This window comes from Neovison vison, chromosome 11 (assembly GCF_020171115.1).
Source record: "Neovison vison isolate M4711 chromosome 11, ASM_NN_V1, whole genome shotgun sequence".
Lineage (NCBI taxonomy): Eukaryota > Metazoa > Chordata > Mammalia > Carnivora > Mustelidae > Neogale > Neogale vison.
This window is the reverse complement of record NC_058101.1, coordinates 124,003,600-124,023,514: the sequence shown is the minus strand read 5'-3', so window position 1 is coordinate 124,023,514 and position 19,915 is coordinate 124,003,600. Positions and strand designations below refer to the sequence as shown.

The window sequence follows — 19,915 nt, the reverse complement described above, 5'->3', positions numbered from 1 at the left end:
AGGAGCCAGCCAATTCTCCTGGGAGGCAGAAAAGAAACAAGGTAAGCGCCGAGTTAAAGAATTGACCAGGTAACTGCTCTCCAAGAACACTGTTCGCTCCTGCCAAGACAGCAGAGATTTTAGAGAAGCAACAGGCAGAAGACGAAGGGGAGGCACTCCCTGCTCTGCCGAACAGAAGGAAGAGATACCCACCCCCACACATCTAGGCATTTCTCCCTCCAGTCTTTCCCTCCCCTTCCTTCCACTCATCGGCCCCCTATTCTCCATTTCCCACAGTCCCATCCCCTTGAATCATCCTCATTGGGATGAGATGAAAAAGAGGAAAAGGTATAAAATTAAGCAATTCCTTGCTTTTTCCCCCCAATTCCCTTGCTTTTAAAAGCCATTTTCATGCATGCAAATGCTCCTCACTTGCTCCCTATGTGTACTATTTTCTATAGCTCTGTATTCATTATTGATATATTAGTACTCTTTTGTCCTTCTCTTAATGTCCAGTATCAACTTTAAAAATGCACACATCCCTTATAAAGATTCTATTTCCAAAAAATAAAAACAAAATAAAAGCCATATTCAGAGGCAAGTATACAGACAAAAATTAAGTAATGGCATTTATCTAACACATAGTAATACTTTTCCAGAGACTAACATTGTATCATATTATGTAAAAAAACAAAAAAAAAGTAACTTTTATCACACAAAGAAACAGTACTAAATACATTATTGATGACACACAGATTTGTAGGCATTCTCAGCTATCACATTCAGAAAATCTGTTTTCTTCCATTTAACTAATTATGGAAGCCCATCAAGAAAACAGGGCCGCTAGAGAGGTTACATTTCCCGGTTCTCTATCTTCCATCTCCAAATCCAGGATCAGACTCTTGCAACTTAGTGAGAAATTTGCCCCCTTCTCTTTTGTGGAATTGTGATTAAAAAGACTTTCCCTTGGTCCCCTCCCCATAGTGATTTTAGATTCCCTTTCAGATTCCTTTTCAGATTGCCACACTTAATTAACAGGGATCAGCACCTCGAAGGCAAGAAGCAGGAAAGCACCCTGGGGCACCCTCCCCCAGCCTGGCAGGCATGGGGCTCCAAGCAACACTCGCCCAACACCTGTCCCAGGCAGGCACAAGGGCCTGACATCACCATTCCAAAAGTGAGGGGTGTGTCCATCTGAAAAGGCGAGGAACTCCCGGTCTGAAGCGCATTAGGTATCACACTGCACACCCAGAAAGCAGCTCTCCTTCACACCGTCCAGCAACACTAGACTGTGGTGGGGAAGCGGAACCCTTACCACAGGCATGCACACTCAGAAAGCACACTGAGAGCAGATGATAAAACATCGGTCCTGGGACGCCTGGGTGACTCAGTTGGTTAAGCGGCTGCCTTCGGCTCAGGTCATGATCCCAGCTTCCTGGGATCGAGTCCCACATCGGGCTCCTTGCTCAGCGGGGAGCCTGTTTCTCCCTCTGCCTCTGCTGCCACTCTGCCTGCCTGTGCTCGCTCGCTTTCTCTCTCTCTCTTTCTGGCAAATAAATAAATAAAATCTTAAAAAAAAAAAATCGGTCCTGGTTCTTGTTGCCAAGGATGACCGTGGTCTTGGGTCTTACCTCTAAATTTTTAGTCCTCTGGTCCCCCCCACCTTATCTAAGGATTACATTGTAATTGTTTGTAACAACAATCTCACTTTCAGATAATTTGGTAATATGATACCATGTTAGGACACACATACCCCTTTAATTGGTGAGACTGTATGCCATGGGCTTTCCTCTCACTTTTACACTTTTCTGGGTTTCCCAGTTTGACTTACTATTTTATTTTTAGCAATAAACATTATTTTACAATGATCCTAATAACAATAACTGGAGCCCTTGTAAATCTCAGAGATAAGCCGATTGCAACAGTGAGACTCTAGGCCAGATTCTGAGACAATGCCAGTTTCAAATATTCTTTGAATTATGCTCAAATAAACCACAGAAACACTCCTCAAATCTCAGTGGTTTAGAACCAAAATAACACTGTAAAAAAATTAAAAAATAAAAACTTTCACTTTTCACAAGCCTAACACAACTCTATTTATGTATTCTATTTCACCTTCTATCTTACAGTTACAATCATCAAGTAGAGCCTACCTTCTATTCTACTATTCACTTGTCAGATTAAGCACCAAGATTATAACTTGGGGGATGCCTGGGTGGCTCAGTGTCATGATCTCAGGGTCCTGGGATCGAGTCCCACATCGAGCTCTCTGCTCGGCAGGGAGCCTGCTTCCCTCTCTCTCTCTCTCTCTGCCTGCCTCTCTGTCTACTTGTGATCTCTGTCAAATAAATAAATAAAATATTTTTTAAAAAGTTTTATAAAAAAAAAAGATTATAACTTGGAAAAATCACTTAATAGTCTGCCATACTGATGTAATCAAACTCATCAAATCCTCCCTCTACCGTTGAGCCTTTAAGGTGTTTCTATGGTTTTATTCCCATTACAAAAATGTGGCCCAAAACCACATTTCACTTGCTGTTTGTGTTTTGTGGAACATGAATTACAGACTCCACAGATATTAGAGTCATCATGATGCTTCCCACATCTGAGAAAATCCTACAGCAGACTGAGCTGTGCTATGGATCCCTATTCAGCTCTCAGCTTCCACCAAGTAATTTAAACTCTGAGTCTCTTCTACAATTTCTAAAATAAGAATATTACCACCTGCCCTGGGAATAAGTCTGGTGAAGGTCAGTGTGGCTGATGTGGTGAAAAGGTGAAGTCATACAAATCTTACAGGAAACGACAGGTAGATATGCTATTTGGGGATCTCAAGTTAGACGCCCACTGACTCACCTATCTATTAAAATCTCTGGGGCCATGTTTATAGCAGCAATGGCCACGGTTGCCAAACTGTGGAAAGAACCAAGATGCCCTTCAACGGACGAATGGATAAGGAAGATGTGGTCCATATACACTATGGAGTATTATGTCTCCATCAGAAAGGACAAATACCCAACTTTTGTAGCAACATGGACGGGACTGGAAGAGATTATGCTGAGTGAAATAAGTCAAGCAGAGAGAGTCAATTATCATATGGTTTCACTTATTTGTGGAGCATAACAAAAAGCATGGAGGATAGAGAGGAGAAGGAAGTTGGGGGAAATTGGAAGGGGAGGGGAACCAAGAGAGACTATGGACTCTGAAAAACAATCTGAGGGTTTTGAAGGGGCGGGGGGTGGGAGGTTGGGGTACCAGGTGGTGGGTATTATAGAGGGCACGGATTGCATGGAGCACTGGGTGTGGTGCAAAAATAATGAATACTGTTATGCTGAAAATAAATAAAAAATAAATTAAAAAACAAAAAACAAACAAATAAACTCTGGGGCCCTCAGTGTGCTGAACATTACAGTGATGGTGAGATTGTAAAAAGGAAAAGGAAAGAGGCCCTGTCCCAGCCAGCCTCATGGAAGAGCATGGGAGAGAAATGATAGAGGGCCAGGGCCCCAAATGTTCAAGCAAGGGCCTAAAAAAAGTACCGTGGGGCCTGGAGCACAGGTTCACCTGGGACCCTGGGAAGCCTGCAGAGGGGGTGTTACCGAACTGAGTCTCAAAGGATGGAATGAGAAGGACTGTGAGAATTACAGGGGGTGAGAGCTTATGAAGGGAACGCAGTATGTAAGAAGGGATGGCATATTCTTTCAGTGAGCAGTTTTGGAGGCCAGCATGGAGGAGGAAAGTGGGGGACATCTGGGGCTGCCGAGGAAGCTGGAGCAGAGGTCAAGGGCCTCCTACGCCAAGCTTTGGGAGTCAGCTAGTACAGAGCCCAGGGAAGCATTGAGCGACATTGCTTTGGAGAATGCTAGAGCAGCGGTGTGGCACATACACTAGAGTGGAGAATGACCAGAAAAAGCCAAGGGCCAAATAATGACAAGACTACAGCAAAAGGAGAGGGACCTCAGACTCTTACTGGGACCCACTGTAATAGTGACTTCTCACCTGCTAGGAACCCTTATTTCATAAAGGGCAAAATAAATGAAAAAGAAGGGCCAGATGAGAAGGTTTAAAAAGTTAAAAGCAATCTCAAGTCCTCATGTTCCTCTACTTTCTTCCTAAGAGCAGACACACATATGCAGCAGATTGACAGAAACATACACCCTTCTCTCCACAGAACTCGGCAGCCACTACAACACACCAGGCCAGTAAGAATCTAGAGAGGACGAATCACACACACACATTTCTGTTTCCAGAAGTGAGCGAGCCATTTCATCTGATTCAACTGAGCAGGAAAAATGCAAAAGTCAGATACCAGTAGGTGAAAGACAAACAAAAAAGACCAAAATGAGCCCATTTTGCAAAAAAAATGAGGTAATAATTGTTCACTGACACCCTAGTTTATTCCATGAGATAGACCCATTTTTTGTTATTCCAAGAAACAAACTGGTATCTTAAGCTTAGGATATTCATATTAGAAGGGCAGAAGCAGGGGTTCCCCAGGTGGCACTCTCAGTTAAGCACCCAACTCTTGGTTTCAGCTCAGTCATGATCTCAGGGTCATGGCACTGAGCCCCGCATCGGGCTCCATGCTCAGCGGTGAGTCTGCTGGTGGATTCTCTCTCTCCCTATCCCTCTGCCCCTCCCCCACTGCACTGTCTTGCTCTCTCTAAATTAAATCTTAAAAAAAAAAAAAAAGGGCAGAAGCAATTATGATCTATATGACAATACAAATATGAACACTGTTTTCCCCCTAATAGTAGAGAGAAGATTAAACAAAATGGACAGTTGGACCAATTTTCCTAAACATATGCTCTTTTAGAAAAGGAGGATAAAATACCAAATAATGCCCTTTTCAGAGTACTTTAATAAAATTATACTCTGGAGGTTAAGCTCTGTCTTGTATGCTTTACAGACGCTCATTTAATGCTTCCAAAAAAGGTAGTGTGGCTCAGTGGAAAGATCCAAGGCTTCTTGGAAACACAGAGAGGTATAAGATTGGCTTTTTGATCTTATACAAGAAATTAATTTTTCCTCCAGCTTGTATCCCTAAAATAAATCCATAATTTTGGGGCATTACCTAAACTTAACTTTTGTCACAGCTATCTGAATCTTATTTGTTAATTTATTAATAAATAAATAAATGCTGGGCATCGAGCCTAATGTGGGGCTTAAACTCACGACCAAGAGACCTGAGCTGAAATCAAGAGCTGGACATTTAACCAACTGAGCCACCCAGTTGCCCCAGCTACCTGAATCTTTCAAGGGTTTTGGTGAGAGTAACACTGATGGATGTCACAGTATATTTGCATGAGGTAATCTGCAGCAAGTGGCAAGGATATGTGAGCGAAGGTGTTCTGATGCCAAAGAATTTCTAGTTGTTACCCCAGGAAGCAATTTTAAGGAACTGTGAGAGAAGAGCCGTGACAACCTCCTGTATCTGAAAAACTCAGTATAGCAGATCCCCAGTGGAAAGAGCTCCCCTGTCTTCCATCAACATTTACTTCTTCATACGCATATACATAGTTTGTAAGAATGCGGAGAAAAGGGAGCCCTAGTGCACCTTTGGTGGTTGGTGGGAATGTAAGACAGGGCAGCCACTATGGAAACAATACAACCATCCTCTAAAATACTGAAAACAGAACTACCCTATGATCCAGCAATTCGACTTCTGAGTATTTATCCAAAGGAAATGAAAACACCAACTGGGAAAAATATCTGCACTTTCATGTTCATTGTAGCATTTTCTTTTAAGTAGGCTCCATGCCCGGGGTGGGGCCCAACACACAGGGCTGGAACTCATGACTGTGAGACCAAGACAAGAGCCGAGATCAAGAGTTGGATGCTTAACCGACTCAGCCACCCGAGCACTTTTTTTTTAATCATGGGTAAGACAGGGAAACCATCTAAGTGTCTGTCAGCAAATGAATGGATAAGAAAATGTGTTATGTATATCCAATGCAATATTATTCAGTCAAAAAAGAAGGAAAGCCTGCCATTTGCAACAACATGGGTGGACCCAGAGAGCATTATACTAAGTGAAATAAGACAGAGAAAAACAAATATGGTCTCACTTATATGTGGACTCTATGGGGAAAAAAAACCACACACACACACACACACACTGAACTCACGAGAGAACGACTCAAGGTTGCGGAGTGGGATATGCAGGGGGAGCAGAGTGGTTGACAGTGGTGGAAATGTACAAACTCCTGATTATAAAAGGAATAAGTCCTGGAGACGTAATGCACAGCATGCTGGGAAAAATGGTTTATAATCATGCAATTTAACCCAAAGGTTCTAGAAGCCTCCCTGTGTAACCCTAGCTCTCCATTAATGACATTTACTTTTTTCTAGCAATCTCCCTAAAGCCTCCTTGAAACTATGTACATTTTTGTACTCCATAATCTTATTTGTTAAGAATTTTCCTGTTTATCCCTGGATGTGTAAAATGACTTTCACACGGTCATGCCGATGCCTGTTATTTTGAGCACCTATGATGGGGTGAGTAGAGCAATGGCCTCTGCCCTGCGGAGCTGAGGTTCTAAGTGAGGGAAAGGCACGAACAGCTGTCACTATTTGTACTGAGCTCTCCATGCTCCTAGCCATCCTGGCACATGACCAAAACCTCATTCTGCTTCTTGACATCTGAGTTACAGTGGAGGCACCTGCATCAGGTGTGTGAAGCCATACACGTTACAGTGATCTCCAACTGTACACAGCTGTCTCTTGATTACTTTCAACTTAATTTCTCATCATGGAACTGTGTTGGGTTTGCAGCCGCAAAACAGCTGAAGCCTTCCGTGATCCTCCTGACAACTGAGGATGTTGACAACTCAAATTTCTTTGACGTTTTGAAGCAATAGCTCATGGTCATGTTAAAAATGCCGTTTCATTTGTATTTCCTCCACATAGCACCAGAAGGGCATTTGCTGAACAACACTCCTAGCTTTGCAAAATACTCCTGCTGTTTTTCCTTCCCTGATTAGCAAGCCTATAGAGCTTGGCAGAGTCAAGCAGCATCTGCTCATTTTGGAGCCTTCATCTTCTAGACACTTTATATTCAGGAATCCTTGGGTGAATCCTTGTGTGCATGTCTTTGTCTCCTGTTACCTATGTTTGAGCCAGGTAATTTTTTTTTTTTTAATATGCAGTTAAACTGAAATCCAACTCTATTTAGGCTCAGATGTGACATGAACCAGAACATATAACAGGCTGTACCTTTTACTCAAAGAAATCTAAAAGTTATTTGGCCCTCTTATTGTTTGAGTGAGAATTCTTTTAAATGATTGTTATCACCTTAGTTTCAGTTCTCTCAGGATTCAATGGACTCACATGAAGCAGCTGTATTTCTTTTCTCAACTTCAAATTTTATTCCTAGACACAATAAAGTTATTTCTTTTCATCTGGAGCCAAGGAGGTAAGTGAAAGCAAAGTTGAGGACATCCTAATTTCTGCCTAAGCCTTCTTACTCCCCAGCCTTCTAGCAGATCTACCTTCCAGCTCTAAACTGAGCCAGAGGTGATTTTATGAGTACCTTCTCATAAAAAGACCCTCTAACCCCTTTTGAAGGAAGCTGAACTCAACCACTACCCAGATGTTGGGTTCTCGACCAAAAAAAACAATGAAGAAAACTTGAGACAGAGAGAATATCAAAATGAAGACATTTCTTTCTGAGGAAGGTTAGCTGGTAATTTTATGCCCACTTAAAACACAACACACAAATATATGTATGTAGTTTCCATGCAGAAATATCACAGTCAGAATTTTTTCTGAGGAGTGCCATAATGATTTCTTTAGTCTAATGTTGTAGGGTTTCGTTTTTTTTTTTTGATATAGTAAGCCTTGAAAAATATAGTTTCCTTTTTTCTGAATCACAGTAAAAATAGATTAAAATAGTCACCTTTTAAGAGATATTTTCTGATATTCAGATCTTCAAAATACTGGTTTCTAACAAAAGATCAGCCCCCCAAATTTTAGTTTTAGCTACAAACTCTTAAATGTAGTGCATTTTATCACATCCCACGTGTGGTCCAATTTGCATTTGGGGGACAGAGACTTTTGAAAAGGCCAGAGTAGACACTGGCAGGTCTGTTACGGGTCCATCTGAGTTGCCTGGGAGAGAGACGATGACAGCCTGGACCCAAGAAAGGGCAGTGGGCATCATAGCTAGCAGACAAGGTCTGCCAGGTACCGCGCCTAACGTGCAAGCTCTCTTCATAACAAAGTCTCCAGCAGATCTTGTGGAGAGGCCACGAGAGGCCTCTCTCCCTTACTTACCGCCTTGTCTTCCTTCAATTAACCCCTATTAACTAAGATATCTGAACACCTGTCTCTGTTTCAATACTTTTATTACCACTAATACAGAAGCTGGCATTCAAAGCTTCCAGTCTCAGTAACCAGAGAAACCTGGCCATTCGCAGTGGGCCCCCTTTGCTGAGATAAGGCTAAAAATGTACAGCAGGAAAAACCTACGCTATCAGCATATGCAAGTCACATTTACTCCAGCCTTTCAAGCCCTACAAAAAATGCAAGTCAGATCATGCTATTCTTATGCTTGAAACCTTTCAATAGATCCCCACTGGTTTTAGGATTTAAACCAAATCCAAATTTGCAAACGTTAAGTAATTGTCCTTAAAGTCCTAGGAAGGGGTGTTATTCAATTTTATAAAAATAAAAATAATAGGTGTGCCTGGGTCAGTGAGTTAAAGCCTCTGCCTTCAGCTCAGGTCATGATCTCTGGATCCTGGGATCGAGCCCCGCATTGGGCTTTCTGCTCAGCAGGGAGCCTGCTTCCTCCCCTCTCTCTCTCTGCCTGCCTCTCTGCCCACTTGTGATCTGACTGTCAAATAAATAAATAAAATCTTTTTTAAAAATAAAATAAATTTTTTTAAAAAAATAATACTAATAATAATACTAAAAATCCCCAAGAATTATCTAAAATGATGACAAATCTCCCAGACATTCCATTCGGGTAAATTAGTTTTGCTTGTCTTCCCACTGGGATGGAAGCTCTAGGAAGATGGAAATGCTAAAACAGTGCATGCCCATAGTAGAGGCTCAAGAAGACTACTGAATGAAGGAAAGTCCCAGATACTACTGTGACCCACACAAAGTTCTAAGCAATGTTCTTTATTCACTAATCAGGAAAAAAGGGTAGGTAAGGTGGAAAAGTTCATCCTACATTGGTTCAAGAGTTTTCTCCATTTCTGAAGTTATCCGTAGTCACCAGGAAATAAGTCAAGGGGGGAAAAGTGATCAAACTCTATACCCTATTAATGAAATGCATATTGAAAGAACATTAAATTATTATTACACTTGACCCTTGAACAATAGAAGTTGAACTATATAGGTCCAGTTATATACAAATTCTTTTTTTTTCTTTTTTAAAGATTTTATTTATTTATTTGACAGAGAGATCACAAGTAGGCAGAGAGGCAGGCAGAGAGAGAGAGAGGAGGAAGCAGGCTCCCTGCTGAGCAGAGAGCCCGATGCGGGACTCGATCCCAGGACCCTGAGATCATGACCTGAGCCGAAGGCAGCGGCTTAACCCACTGAGCCACCCAGGCGCCCCCAAATTCTTTTTTGATAGAGTACAGTACTGTAAATGGATTTTCCCTTGTGATTTTAATAACATTTTCTCTAGCTTACTTTTTTCTAAGAATACATACAGTATATGAGATCTACAACACAGAAAACACGTTAGTCAACTATGTTATCTGTAGGGCTTCTGGTCAACAGTAGGCTATTAGTAGTTGAGTTTCTAGGGAGTCAAAAGTTATACACAGATTTTAAACTGCAGAGAGGGTGGGCCCCCAGAACCCCTGCACTGTTCAAGGGTCGACTGGATACACACTCTAAAACATCGACAACATTTCTTTCCACTGAGATCCACTCAGGAAAGACTGGAAGCAGGGAGAGGGGAAGACAGTAAGACATTCCTAAAAAAATACCATTACTGGTGACCACAGAGGTTCTGTCTTCCTGAAAAGCAATCTGGCAAGATTTAACAAGCTCTATAAAATGGTTCATACTCTTTAACTATGGAATCTCTCCTTACAAAACATACCCCAAGGAAATAGGTAAGCCAAAAAGGAAATAAAGAAACTTATAAAACTTGTACATGGCCTAATGGTAATAATAATGAGAAACTGGAAACATTTCAAATGATCAAAAACAAGATTAAGCTAACTATGGGAAAGCAACACCATAGACTAAACAGCTTTTCACAAGAAGTACGTAGATTTCACCAACATTTCACATATGTATATTATTTCTATATATATCAGGATATTTTTTCCAAAAAAGCAAAAAAATAGTAAAATCCCAATTCTGCAACCTGCTGAGTTTAACATCTCTAACAATCCTATATAAAAAGGGCAGCAAAAGATACCTCAATTTAGAGGACTACAAAGTTTAGTGCGTACCAGAATTCAAAATAAATCTATTAAAATTACCTGTGTCTGTGAAAGTCGAATGCTCTGGACCTGTGGAAGCAGAAAGTAAGCGTCTGGTAGCTGCTTTGCAGACCCTTCTGTAGAGACTCTTCGAGTGCCAATTCCAGATACCTTCCGAAAAAAAAAAAAGTTAATTACTCCCCTATTCATTTTGAAACATATTTGCCATAATGTTAAAATACCTTTGGAAAGGAAATCTGTATTCACCACTGTGGCCTGTAAGACTCTATTAATCCAATTATTACATGTATTTTTGTTTACAAAAGAAAGCAACAAAAGTTGCTATATTTAAGCTGAATGTTCCTCACTGTAGCAAACCTTTGCAGAAATAAACAATTTTTCTGATATGGAACCAAGTGTTTAATGGAAACCAGTAAGAACTAACCACAAAAATGATAGATCTTGGCTTGATGTCACATCCTATTAAAGATGTCAGATACCACTTAAGATAAATATTCCTAACTACTTCCTGAACAACAACAAAAAAATTCTTCACCCTCCATCCCTGGTGCCTTGAACTCCCCGAGAACTGGTCCCCCCAAAACATGAAATCCATATCCCCTGATCAGAAATATTCCCGAGCCCAGGAGGGAAGGAGGCAGAAGCACTAGGGACTGCCTTTATAGCTTCTCCTTCTGGACTGTGCATGAGGTCAGGGCAGAGCTCTGAAAGCCCACTCAATTTTATAATAAAAATATAATATGGTAGACTTCCTGGTTTTGTTCCAATGCCCTTCAAAGATCCATAGTGAGAGTTACAGCTCTGTGCTTTGGGCTCAAGACAGCCAACTGTGTATAGCATGGCAGGTAGAAGAAGCGGGAAAGCTGGTGAGTTTACATGATTAACAATCTTGCATTCTAATGACATAAACCTGGCAGCAACATTTACAAAAGTCTTTTATAAAATACCCAACCCCCCTGTTAAATCAACAACCAAATCAAGGGACGAGAGGGGAAAGTTACTTACATGATAGGGAAGGACTCCATAGGAGGAGGTATTAATAAATAAAGAACTTTCAATGCTTCCTTCTTCAGTAGGTAAGAAAATAATTCTGAAGGATGTTTTCCCCATTGCTGGAATTACCTGAAGGGAAGGTACCAAATTAGCCATTTGGAATGAACCTCTGTAAAAAAATGTCTTTCAGAGATTTCCTTTTTTGACAATTTCCCCTTAAGAGATGCCTATTCTGTACCCTTGATTCAGAAGTATCATGAATCCCTGAGAATCACCAAATAGATCAAAATCCAACAATCGAAGAGAATGTTCTCAAAGAACACACCACAGACAGACCACAAGGCAGCTGCCAAGTCCTTTCACTTCAGATTGGGAATCCTATGCCCTCACCTTCTTCCTTTTCCTTCCACTTCTGCACCCATGTGTTCAATGGCCTTTACCAAACACAGTTCTAACTCCACTTAAGTAAAAGGAGTCACCAATGTACAAACTTGACCATTCCTAAAGAAAGTCAGGAGCTGCGTGTATCTGGACTATCATAAACAAAATACTGGGCTCCTACTGCACCATCTCCTCGGTCCCATATTTAAAAGGAAAAAAATGTATCGGGTAGACATAAGTAAGCTAAATAAACAAATAAAACCTACTAGTAACTGGGATCTTCACTCAATGTTAAAGACCACTGAAATCTAAACAACGAGGAAGAACAGGGATTGGTAGCTCTCTGCTGCCTATTACCTTTATAGGAAGCCATTCACTCCTTCCTATTCCTATATTTAGAAAGGAGTCCTGTTCTAGTAGGTTCTCCAGGCAGAGATCACAATTCTAAAAACTTGTAATGATTACTAAAGGGTTCAGCAATTGTCGTCATTTCAAGACCCATAATATTAAGTTTCTTTAACCATGAAAAAGTCCTATTAGATATACAACATTATACCTTGTTTAGACTCCAAACTTTTTTTTTCCCCATGGAGATATCAAGAGCCACCAAAATTATGGACAACTGAAAAAATAAACGCTAAAGCAAACACGCAGAAGGAAAGAGTATGGGTAGCAGGAAAAGGGGAGACAGGGAGCAGAAAGTCAAAAATGCAGGCCAAAGAAAGCAAGAAAACCTGGCAGCCTCCCACAGCATAGTTTCCAAGAGTATATCAACACTTACCCTGCAATGAACAGGAGGCACATGAAAATGTCTAGCAGCTGTAAACACTGAATTCACCACGACCTCCCTATCCCTACTAGGGTTATAAGCATAGAGAATCTTTGCTGCAGGGTGACCCAGGAACCTAGGAGGGGAACAAGGAGAAAAAAAACCAATGGACTGTGTGGTCGTAAATACGGCCATCCACCCACCGCTCCACCCACGCACCATGTATATGCTTTCAACCCAGAAAGCTGCTGGTGTTCATTAAAGCTAAAAGCAGCAGTGATTAAATCCAGCTATTAATAAAACATTTAATTCACAAGTCAAAGCCTTTTAAAAGAATCCTTTCTTTTATGAGACACTTAGGCCAACCAATGGTAACACCTCTCCGACTTTGGTGTTGGAAGAATTCGACCCGCAGAGGCCGTTACACGCTTGCAAATACAGAGTAGGAACTAGGTACTTGCCTAATGGGGCTCTAATTCAAAGGAAAACAGGTTTGGATAAGAAGCTGTACTCATAGAAAAACCCAGGTTTTTTGAGAGTTTCTTCTCTGAGTGATAAGTTTAAAAAGGCTTTTGGGGGGAATGGATTTCTACTTACAAAGAGACTTTATCCTGTCTCATGAAAGGAAAAACTTAACTGTTGCTAAAGACCATTCTTCTGAGAACCAAACTCAGCAGCACTTTCCAGTGCTTGCTCTTATCCGTTTGAATCATGAGACTTCTAGAAAATTCTGATGAAAGCTCTGGCTCCTCCCTCCACAGACAGACGCACAGAGAACTTTCAGACATAATTTCAAAACATTCACGTTCTAAGGTAAGGATATCTGCTTTCCAGCGAACACCCTCACTGATGAGGATGCTCATGTTGATTTTTCCCTTCCTCCTCTTTTCCATCCACTGCAAGGAGAGCAAAGGAACCGCAAAGGAATGGAGCTATCACTGGCCCACCTGGGCCCGCCTCCCTGCCATGGTCCCTGGAATCCTTACCCTCAGATTCCTACCAGTTAAGTCACATGGCCATACACAGAGAGCCACATACATTTCACTGAAGCCCCTTCTCCAGATGTAATGCCCTCGTCAGAAGCAGAGACCCAAATATACCACTCTCCTTAACATGGCCTAGAAATAAAACTATATTCTATGTTAAAAATTCATCTACATTATACTTGTATTTCTCTGATTTTATTCTGATTTCTCTGATACCAAGAACTGTGTGTTTTAGAGAAAATGAAGTACATGTTGTCTTATGGACAATGGGATTTCCAAACTACCATATCCCGCCATCAAATCCTTCATATTCCTCTTCCTTTTCTTCTCTTAAGTAAGCTTCATGCCCAGGACAGAGGCTAGTGCGGGACTGGAATTCATGACCCTCAGATCAAGACCAGAGGCCGATATTAAGAGTCGGATGTTTAACTGACTGAGCCACTTAGGTACCCACACTTCCTACTTTTAATCACAAGTCTCTACTGAAAATTTAATACAACCAATGTGTATTTTAAAAAATAAGTCCTTTACATCCAGTTACAAATAAAATACACACTAATGTGATACTTGATTTTTAAACTTTTTATTATTATTATTTTTTTAATGTTCTTATCTAATACAACTAAAATTTTTTATATTACCATAAGGGGTCACCTCTGAGAGCTCTGCTTTGGGTGTACTGGGCTCACATTTGCCTTCTCCCTTCACTAAGTTAAGTTAAATAAAGACTTCATCATTTTAAATAAATAAAGACTTCATCGTTTTACGTAAATACAAGGCTCAATCAGCAAAGTTACTACTACTTATCTTCAAAGCTTTGTATCATTGGAATACAAGATGTTTAGTTTAAAAAAATACAGATATTGCCCAAACAAAAACATTTTAGAAAATCAGACCCCAAACTGCAATTCTACAGAGCCCCATGACTACATCCACTAGAAACCTCACCAGACCTAGCGCAGACCTAGTTACCACTGTGCTATTTTTATTCTATTTTTAATTCTATTTTTAAAAGTGTTATGAGGATAAGAATTTCAGTCACTAGTGACAACTGGAAGATACTCTACTAATTTAATACTACAAAAGAATGATTAAAATCTCTTATGAATGATTAGCATTTTTAATCTCCGGACCAGCGGAATATTAACCCTTACAATAAACCCTAAGAAGTGGGCAGAACGCAGGTGAGTAACAAATCCTGATTCTTCATCCCAGAGGGAAACAGCAGTGATGAAAAGGGGTGGGGTTTGCCCAAGGTCAACTCTGAAATAAACAATAGCAAAAGCTGAACAAAGGCAGTGAAGAAATCAGGAGAACTCTCTGGCTGAAGTTTGAATCTAATGCCTATAAAATAGACCATATGTAAAAAGTAAGGAAGAATTTGACTAATTTTAGAAGTGTTCTGGGATGGCTGGGTGGTTCAGTCGGTTAAGCATCTGCCTTCAGCTCAGGTCATGATCCCAGGACCTGACTGAGTCCTACATTGGGCTCTCTGTTCAGTGGGCAGCCAGCTTCTTCCTCTGCCCCTCACCCCACTCATGTTCTCTCTTTTTCAAATAAATAAATAAAATCTCAAAAAAAAAAAAAAAAAAGAAGCGTTCTAATTTAGGTTACCATTTGTTCTTACCGAGATTTTTAAAAAACTTTAGAAAAAATAATTTATTCCCATAATCATATCCTAGAGCTCACCAAAAAAAAGGTATGTGCTGGAGAAGACTTATTCTGTCACTTCTAGTGAAATGCACCAAATTCATGAGCATCTGTAGTTCATGCTCAAGTACAATTTGAAAATGACACACATACAACTCTCTGCCTCTCTCTCTCTCTCTCAGATAATGCCTGCCCCCCCCAGTATTCCACTATCCTTCTAGGATTGATAGAAGACTCAGCTGACAAGAGATACAACTGTACTTTGAGAACTACAAAGTACTACACAAACAAAACTGAATCATCCAAAGGTGAGACAAGGCTAAAGAGTGATAACCTTTGTAAATAAAACATTTAAAACATTTGCTTTTCAACCTGCTTCCAGTTATCAGGGCCAGAAAGGGATGCAAATAGCCAGTTAACATTTGTAGCCAAGACAATCATCCATCCATGTGCACTCTTCTCAGGACTTTTATCTTACTGAAGAGGAAATATATCATAGCCAGCATCCCATCAACTGGAGTTGTCACCCTCATCTAACTGTACTTACTACTATTCATTTTACAATGTCTACCAGACTGTAATATTTTTTTCTTTTTTCTCTTCCATATCTTTATTTAAATTTGTTAGTTAACATACAATGTAATAAACAATGTTGTATTTGTAGGTATTAATGTTGTATTTGTATATAATAGACAATGTATGTATTTGTAAAAGTAGGTCCTGCATTAAAATTCCCGCTTACAATAAAGACTTTTCACCTAAGTAAAGCGATCTCTCAGAATCTCAAACCAGTGAAGTTTTTTCATAAATTCAGCTTTGAACACTTCTTTACTGAACACTAAAAATGTGCAAATTCAAACACAAAGAGGCAGACACATAGAATATTGTAAAGATAGCCAGCACCCTTCCCACTTTCCTCTCTTATTCCCTTTACAGAATCACCATTCAAAGCTCAACACGGTACTTAATTCTACGTTTAACATTCCTTCTCCTTTACGGCAGCTCTAACCTTTTGCTGACCAGAAGGAAAGGGCAAGAAGGCAGTCCCGATGAGTCAAGGAGGGCGTCCCAGAAGCTCTCCCAGCACCATGCCTACTTCACTCACCTAACTCTTCTTGTAACTCAAAACAGCTCTTCATGAAATGAAATGTTCCAGGCTGCTGAAGGAAGCGGGGCTCTGACACCTGAAACACTTTTACTTCCATACTTGAAACTCTAGGAACGTGGCACAGTATCTCCTCAGAGTCAAGACATTCTAAATCCAGGGCGTTTAACACCCGAGGTTTCCAACTTCAACCACTGTAAGCATTACAGCCTACAAGAGTCCTTCAGTTCTCCCTTCTGCTCAGCATCGCCCTTCTCCTAACTTCTCCAAGTTCCCAGATTCGTCCCTCAACCAACAATCAAGTCACGTTCCCTTCGTCTTCACAGTTCTGAACGTGATGAGGGCATCATTGTACTTAGGATGAGTAAGTAACTGCAGCTTATATGCTGTCTTTCCCACTGCGTTCCAAAGTCTTGAATGGAGCAACTAATGTCTGCACTGTGCATAACAAAGCATAACAAGCAGTAAAAACAAGCAAATGGATCTAAGGCAAAGAATTCCAAAACCATCAATATTTATAGTGTTTTTCACTATAAAATAACTTGATTTGCTACAGAAAAACAATATTGACTTCTTATTAAATTCCAGTCACTTAATATTGACTTCTTATTAAATTTCAATCACTTCTTATTAAATTCCAATCACATTTTAAGGAGTATTTATTAAAAACTGAAGAAATCGGGGTCCCTAGGTGGCTCAGTGGGTTAAAGCCTCTGCCTCCGGCTCAGGTCATTATCTCAGGGTCCTGGGATGGAGCCCCGTGTCAGGCTCTCGACTCAGCAGCAGGGAGCCTGCTTCCCTTCTTCTCTCTCTGCCTGCCTCTTTGCCTACTTGTGATCTCTGTCTGTCAAATGAATAAATAAAATCTTAAAAAAAAAAAAAAAACTGAAGAAATGACTAAAACAATCTTACATTCTCCCTTCCACAAAAATATTCCTCTGAACAAGTCCCTGGATCAATATCCCTCATATTACTAATATACTTAAAATGTATTTAACATTTTATTTATAGATATATAAATGTGCTATATATAAATACATTTTAAATATATTAATATATTTAAGTATATATAAATGATATCCTGAAAACAAAAATTGTAAATAAAACAAGTTTTATAAAAAAAGATACTTACTGAATTCCAAAATCTAGAACTGATGGCTGAAAATGTAAGCCCTTTCCACTGAACAGTTTGTCTGAAAAGCTAAAAAAGAAAAGACAAGACAGATTAATTTTGTGGTAGTTTTGAGATTTAAATGCCGAGTTAAGAATATATACTTAGGCCAATGGTTCTCATGAGCTATAATTTTCCTTCCTTATAGATGAGTCTAAATTGGTTTTAAATGTAAAAACTGAGTTATGAGAAGTCTAATATAATTCTACAGCTGCAAAAATTTAAGATACTTTTAGATGATGGTTAATGTAACTTCATATCAAATGTATAGATTCTGTAAGCGTTCAACAAAAAATGGGACTGCATATAAGTTTTAATAGGCTTCATTTCTGGATGCATTTGAGTAACATGACTATTTTCATAAACATTAAATCAAGACAAGGCATACATGTAAGGTGGGTGGGGGTGAGGGGCTAGAGAGGGAAAGAGATTTGGTTTCTAAATTAGTAGACTATCTGTAGCAGGGAAAGGATGGGGGAGTGTAGACAGGGTTGCTCCTCAATGCTGAAACCATCACCAAATCTGTATTTATAAGAATAATCATTACATAAAACCTCACATGGCAGGTCACATCCTTCTGCAGTTCTTAATCATTACGATGATTTTTCTTTAGAACCAAGACATAAATTAACATACCAAAAAACATATAAAGAAAACAAACAGAAGAAAAAAAATATGTATAACATAATAACACAATATACATACACATACATAAATACACTTAATGACATAAAATGTAAAGCACGTGTATATGTATGTGTATGTGTGTATGTGTGATATATACACCAAGAAACTATCAGTCATCATATGACATTTTATTTTCTAAAAAATAGTTATTTGAGAGAGAGAGATACAGCATGCACACATGGTGGGGGACGGGGAGACACAGAGAGAGAATCTCAAGCAGACTCCATGCTGAGCACAGAGTGCAACTCAGGGCTCAACCTCATGACCCAGAGATAAAGACCTGAACCAAAATCAAGAGTTAGATGCTTAACCAACTAAGCCACCCAGGCACCCGGTTTATATGACCTTCTAAAAGCCATGTAATTCAAAAACATTTAACTGAAGAGCCCCAAAATGTAACAAGTGTAGCTATTTTCAAAAACTCCAGCAAACTTTCCAAAATACAATCTTTCCACCTAGCGCTCCACCAAACATGGTCCCAAGACTGGGTCCAGGAGTGGACATCTGAGTTTCAGAGCCACTGGCCAATAGAAGCTTTGTGACCTTCAGCAAGCTGGTCTCCCATTTTCCCTTAAGGTGCAGACAACACAGAGACCAGAGAACTCCTCCCAAACCCTCATCTGACAGGGAGTATCCTGGCTGCAATCTTCCCTTCTTCCCTCCACTTCACTGCCCCTATCTAAATCAAGGGGACAGTTCAGTCTTCACCAGCCCAACTTCTGCCACTTCTCCATTTGTGTTGAACTTGAGCAGAGAAGAGGCATGCTGATTACTGGTCTCCCTCCAACCCCAAAAGGCCAGGACTCCCTCCATAGCTTGTGTACAAAAAGGCCACTAACTCACCTAGTTGCCTCCAGAAATGTTTCGGAGAATCCTAGTAAGGGACAGATGTAAAGAAATGTGAACATCAGATTGAGCTGGCCAGGGCTCAGCATCCCAGAAGAAAAACAAAACAGGCAACTTCACATGCCAAAAACTGTCTTAGAAAAGTCAGGCTACTGCATAAGTATTAAGCAAAATAACTATAGTCTCCTCTGTCCTGTGCACCGAAAGTGGACTTACATTGGATTTCACACCCAACTTCAGAATAAAGACAAGGTTTTAAGGATTTAAGCAATTCACTCAAGATCGCATAGCTACTAAGAGAGCCAGAATTCCAATGCAGGTCTGTTGAGGTCAGAAACTTGAAGCTAGTATGTAGTTCAGGCTTATCCAAGTTCACAGGACACACCAAAGGAACCAAGGCAGTCTAGTGGCTGGGTGAGGGTTTGGGCTTCAGAATGCAGACAAACTTAAATTCCAGGCCCAAGGTCACCACTCTCTAGTCCTGAGCAGGTCAATCACTTCTCACAAGTCCCAGCCTTACAATTTTAAAATGAAGATGGCAACAGTATCTACCATATCATTATCCTGAGGTTGAAATGAGATAATAATGCCTTTGCTTTGTGCCTGGCACATAGTTAAAAGTGCAATAAATATTAGATCATGTTACTAAGAGGAAGACTGTCACCTGACAAGAAAAGTAATGATAGCAGATGGAGAAGCCGATCGAGTTTAAGTCAGAGCTGACCTGGGGATTTAAAAGTCCCAAATGGGGGCACCTGGGTGGCTCAGTGGGTTGAGCCGCTGCCTTCGGCTCGGGTCATGATCTCAGGGTCCTGGGATCAAGTCCCACATCGGGCTCTCTGCTCAGCGGGGAACCTGCTTCCCTTCCTCTCTCTCTGCCTGCCTCTCTGCTTACTTGTGATCTCTCTCTGTCAAATGAATAAATAAAATCTTAAA

At 40.3% G+C, this 19,915-nt stretch overlaps 1 protein-coding gene across 2 annotated transcripts in view; it reads right to left on the bottom strand.

The window, feature by feature from the left end:
* The window catches only part of TMEM131L (transmembrane 131 like), a 169,964-nt gene that overhangs the window by 67,129 nt on the left and 82,920 nt on the right, over window positions 1-19,915 (bottom strand). For both annotated transcript variants that reach the window (XM_044224637.1, XM_044224638.1), the window contains exons 4-7: window positions 17,408-17,476; window positions 12,547-12,670; window positions 11,397-11,513; window positions 10,431-10,541 (exon numbers count right to left, since the gene is read on the bottom strand). In XM_044224637.1, coding sequence (XP_044080572.1) covers window positions 10,431-10,541; window positions 11,397-11,513; window positions 12,547-12,670; window positions 17,408-17,476 — 421 coding nt within the window. The remainder of the gene's footprint in view (window positions 1-10,430; window positions 10,542-11,396; window positions 11,514-12,546; window positions 12,671-17,407; window positions 17,477-19,915) is intronic.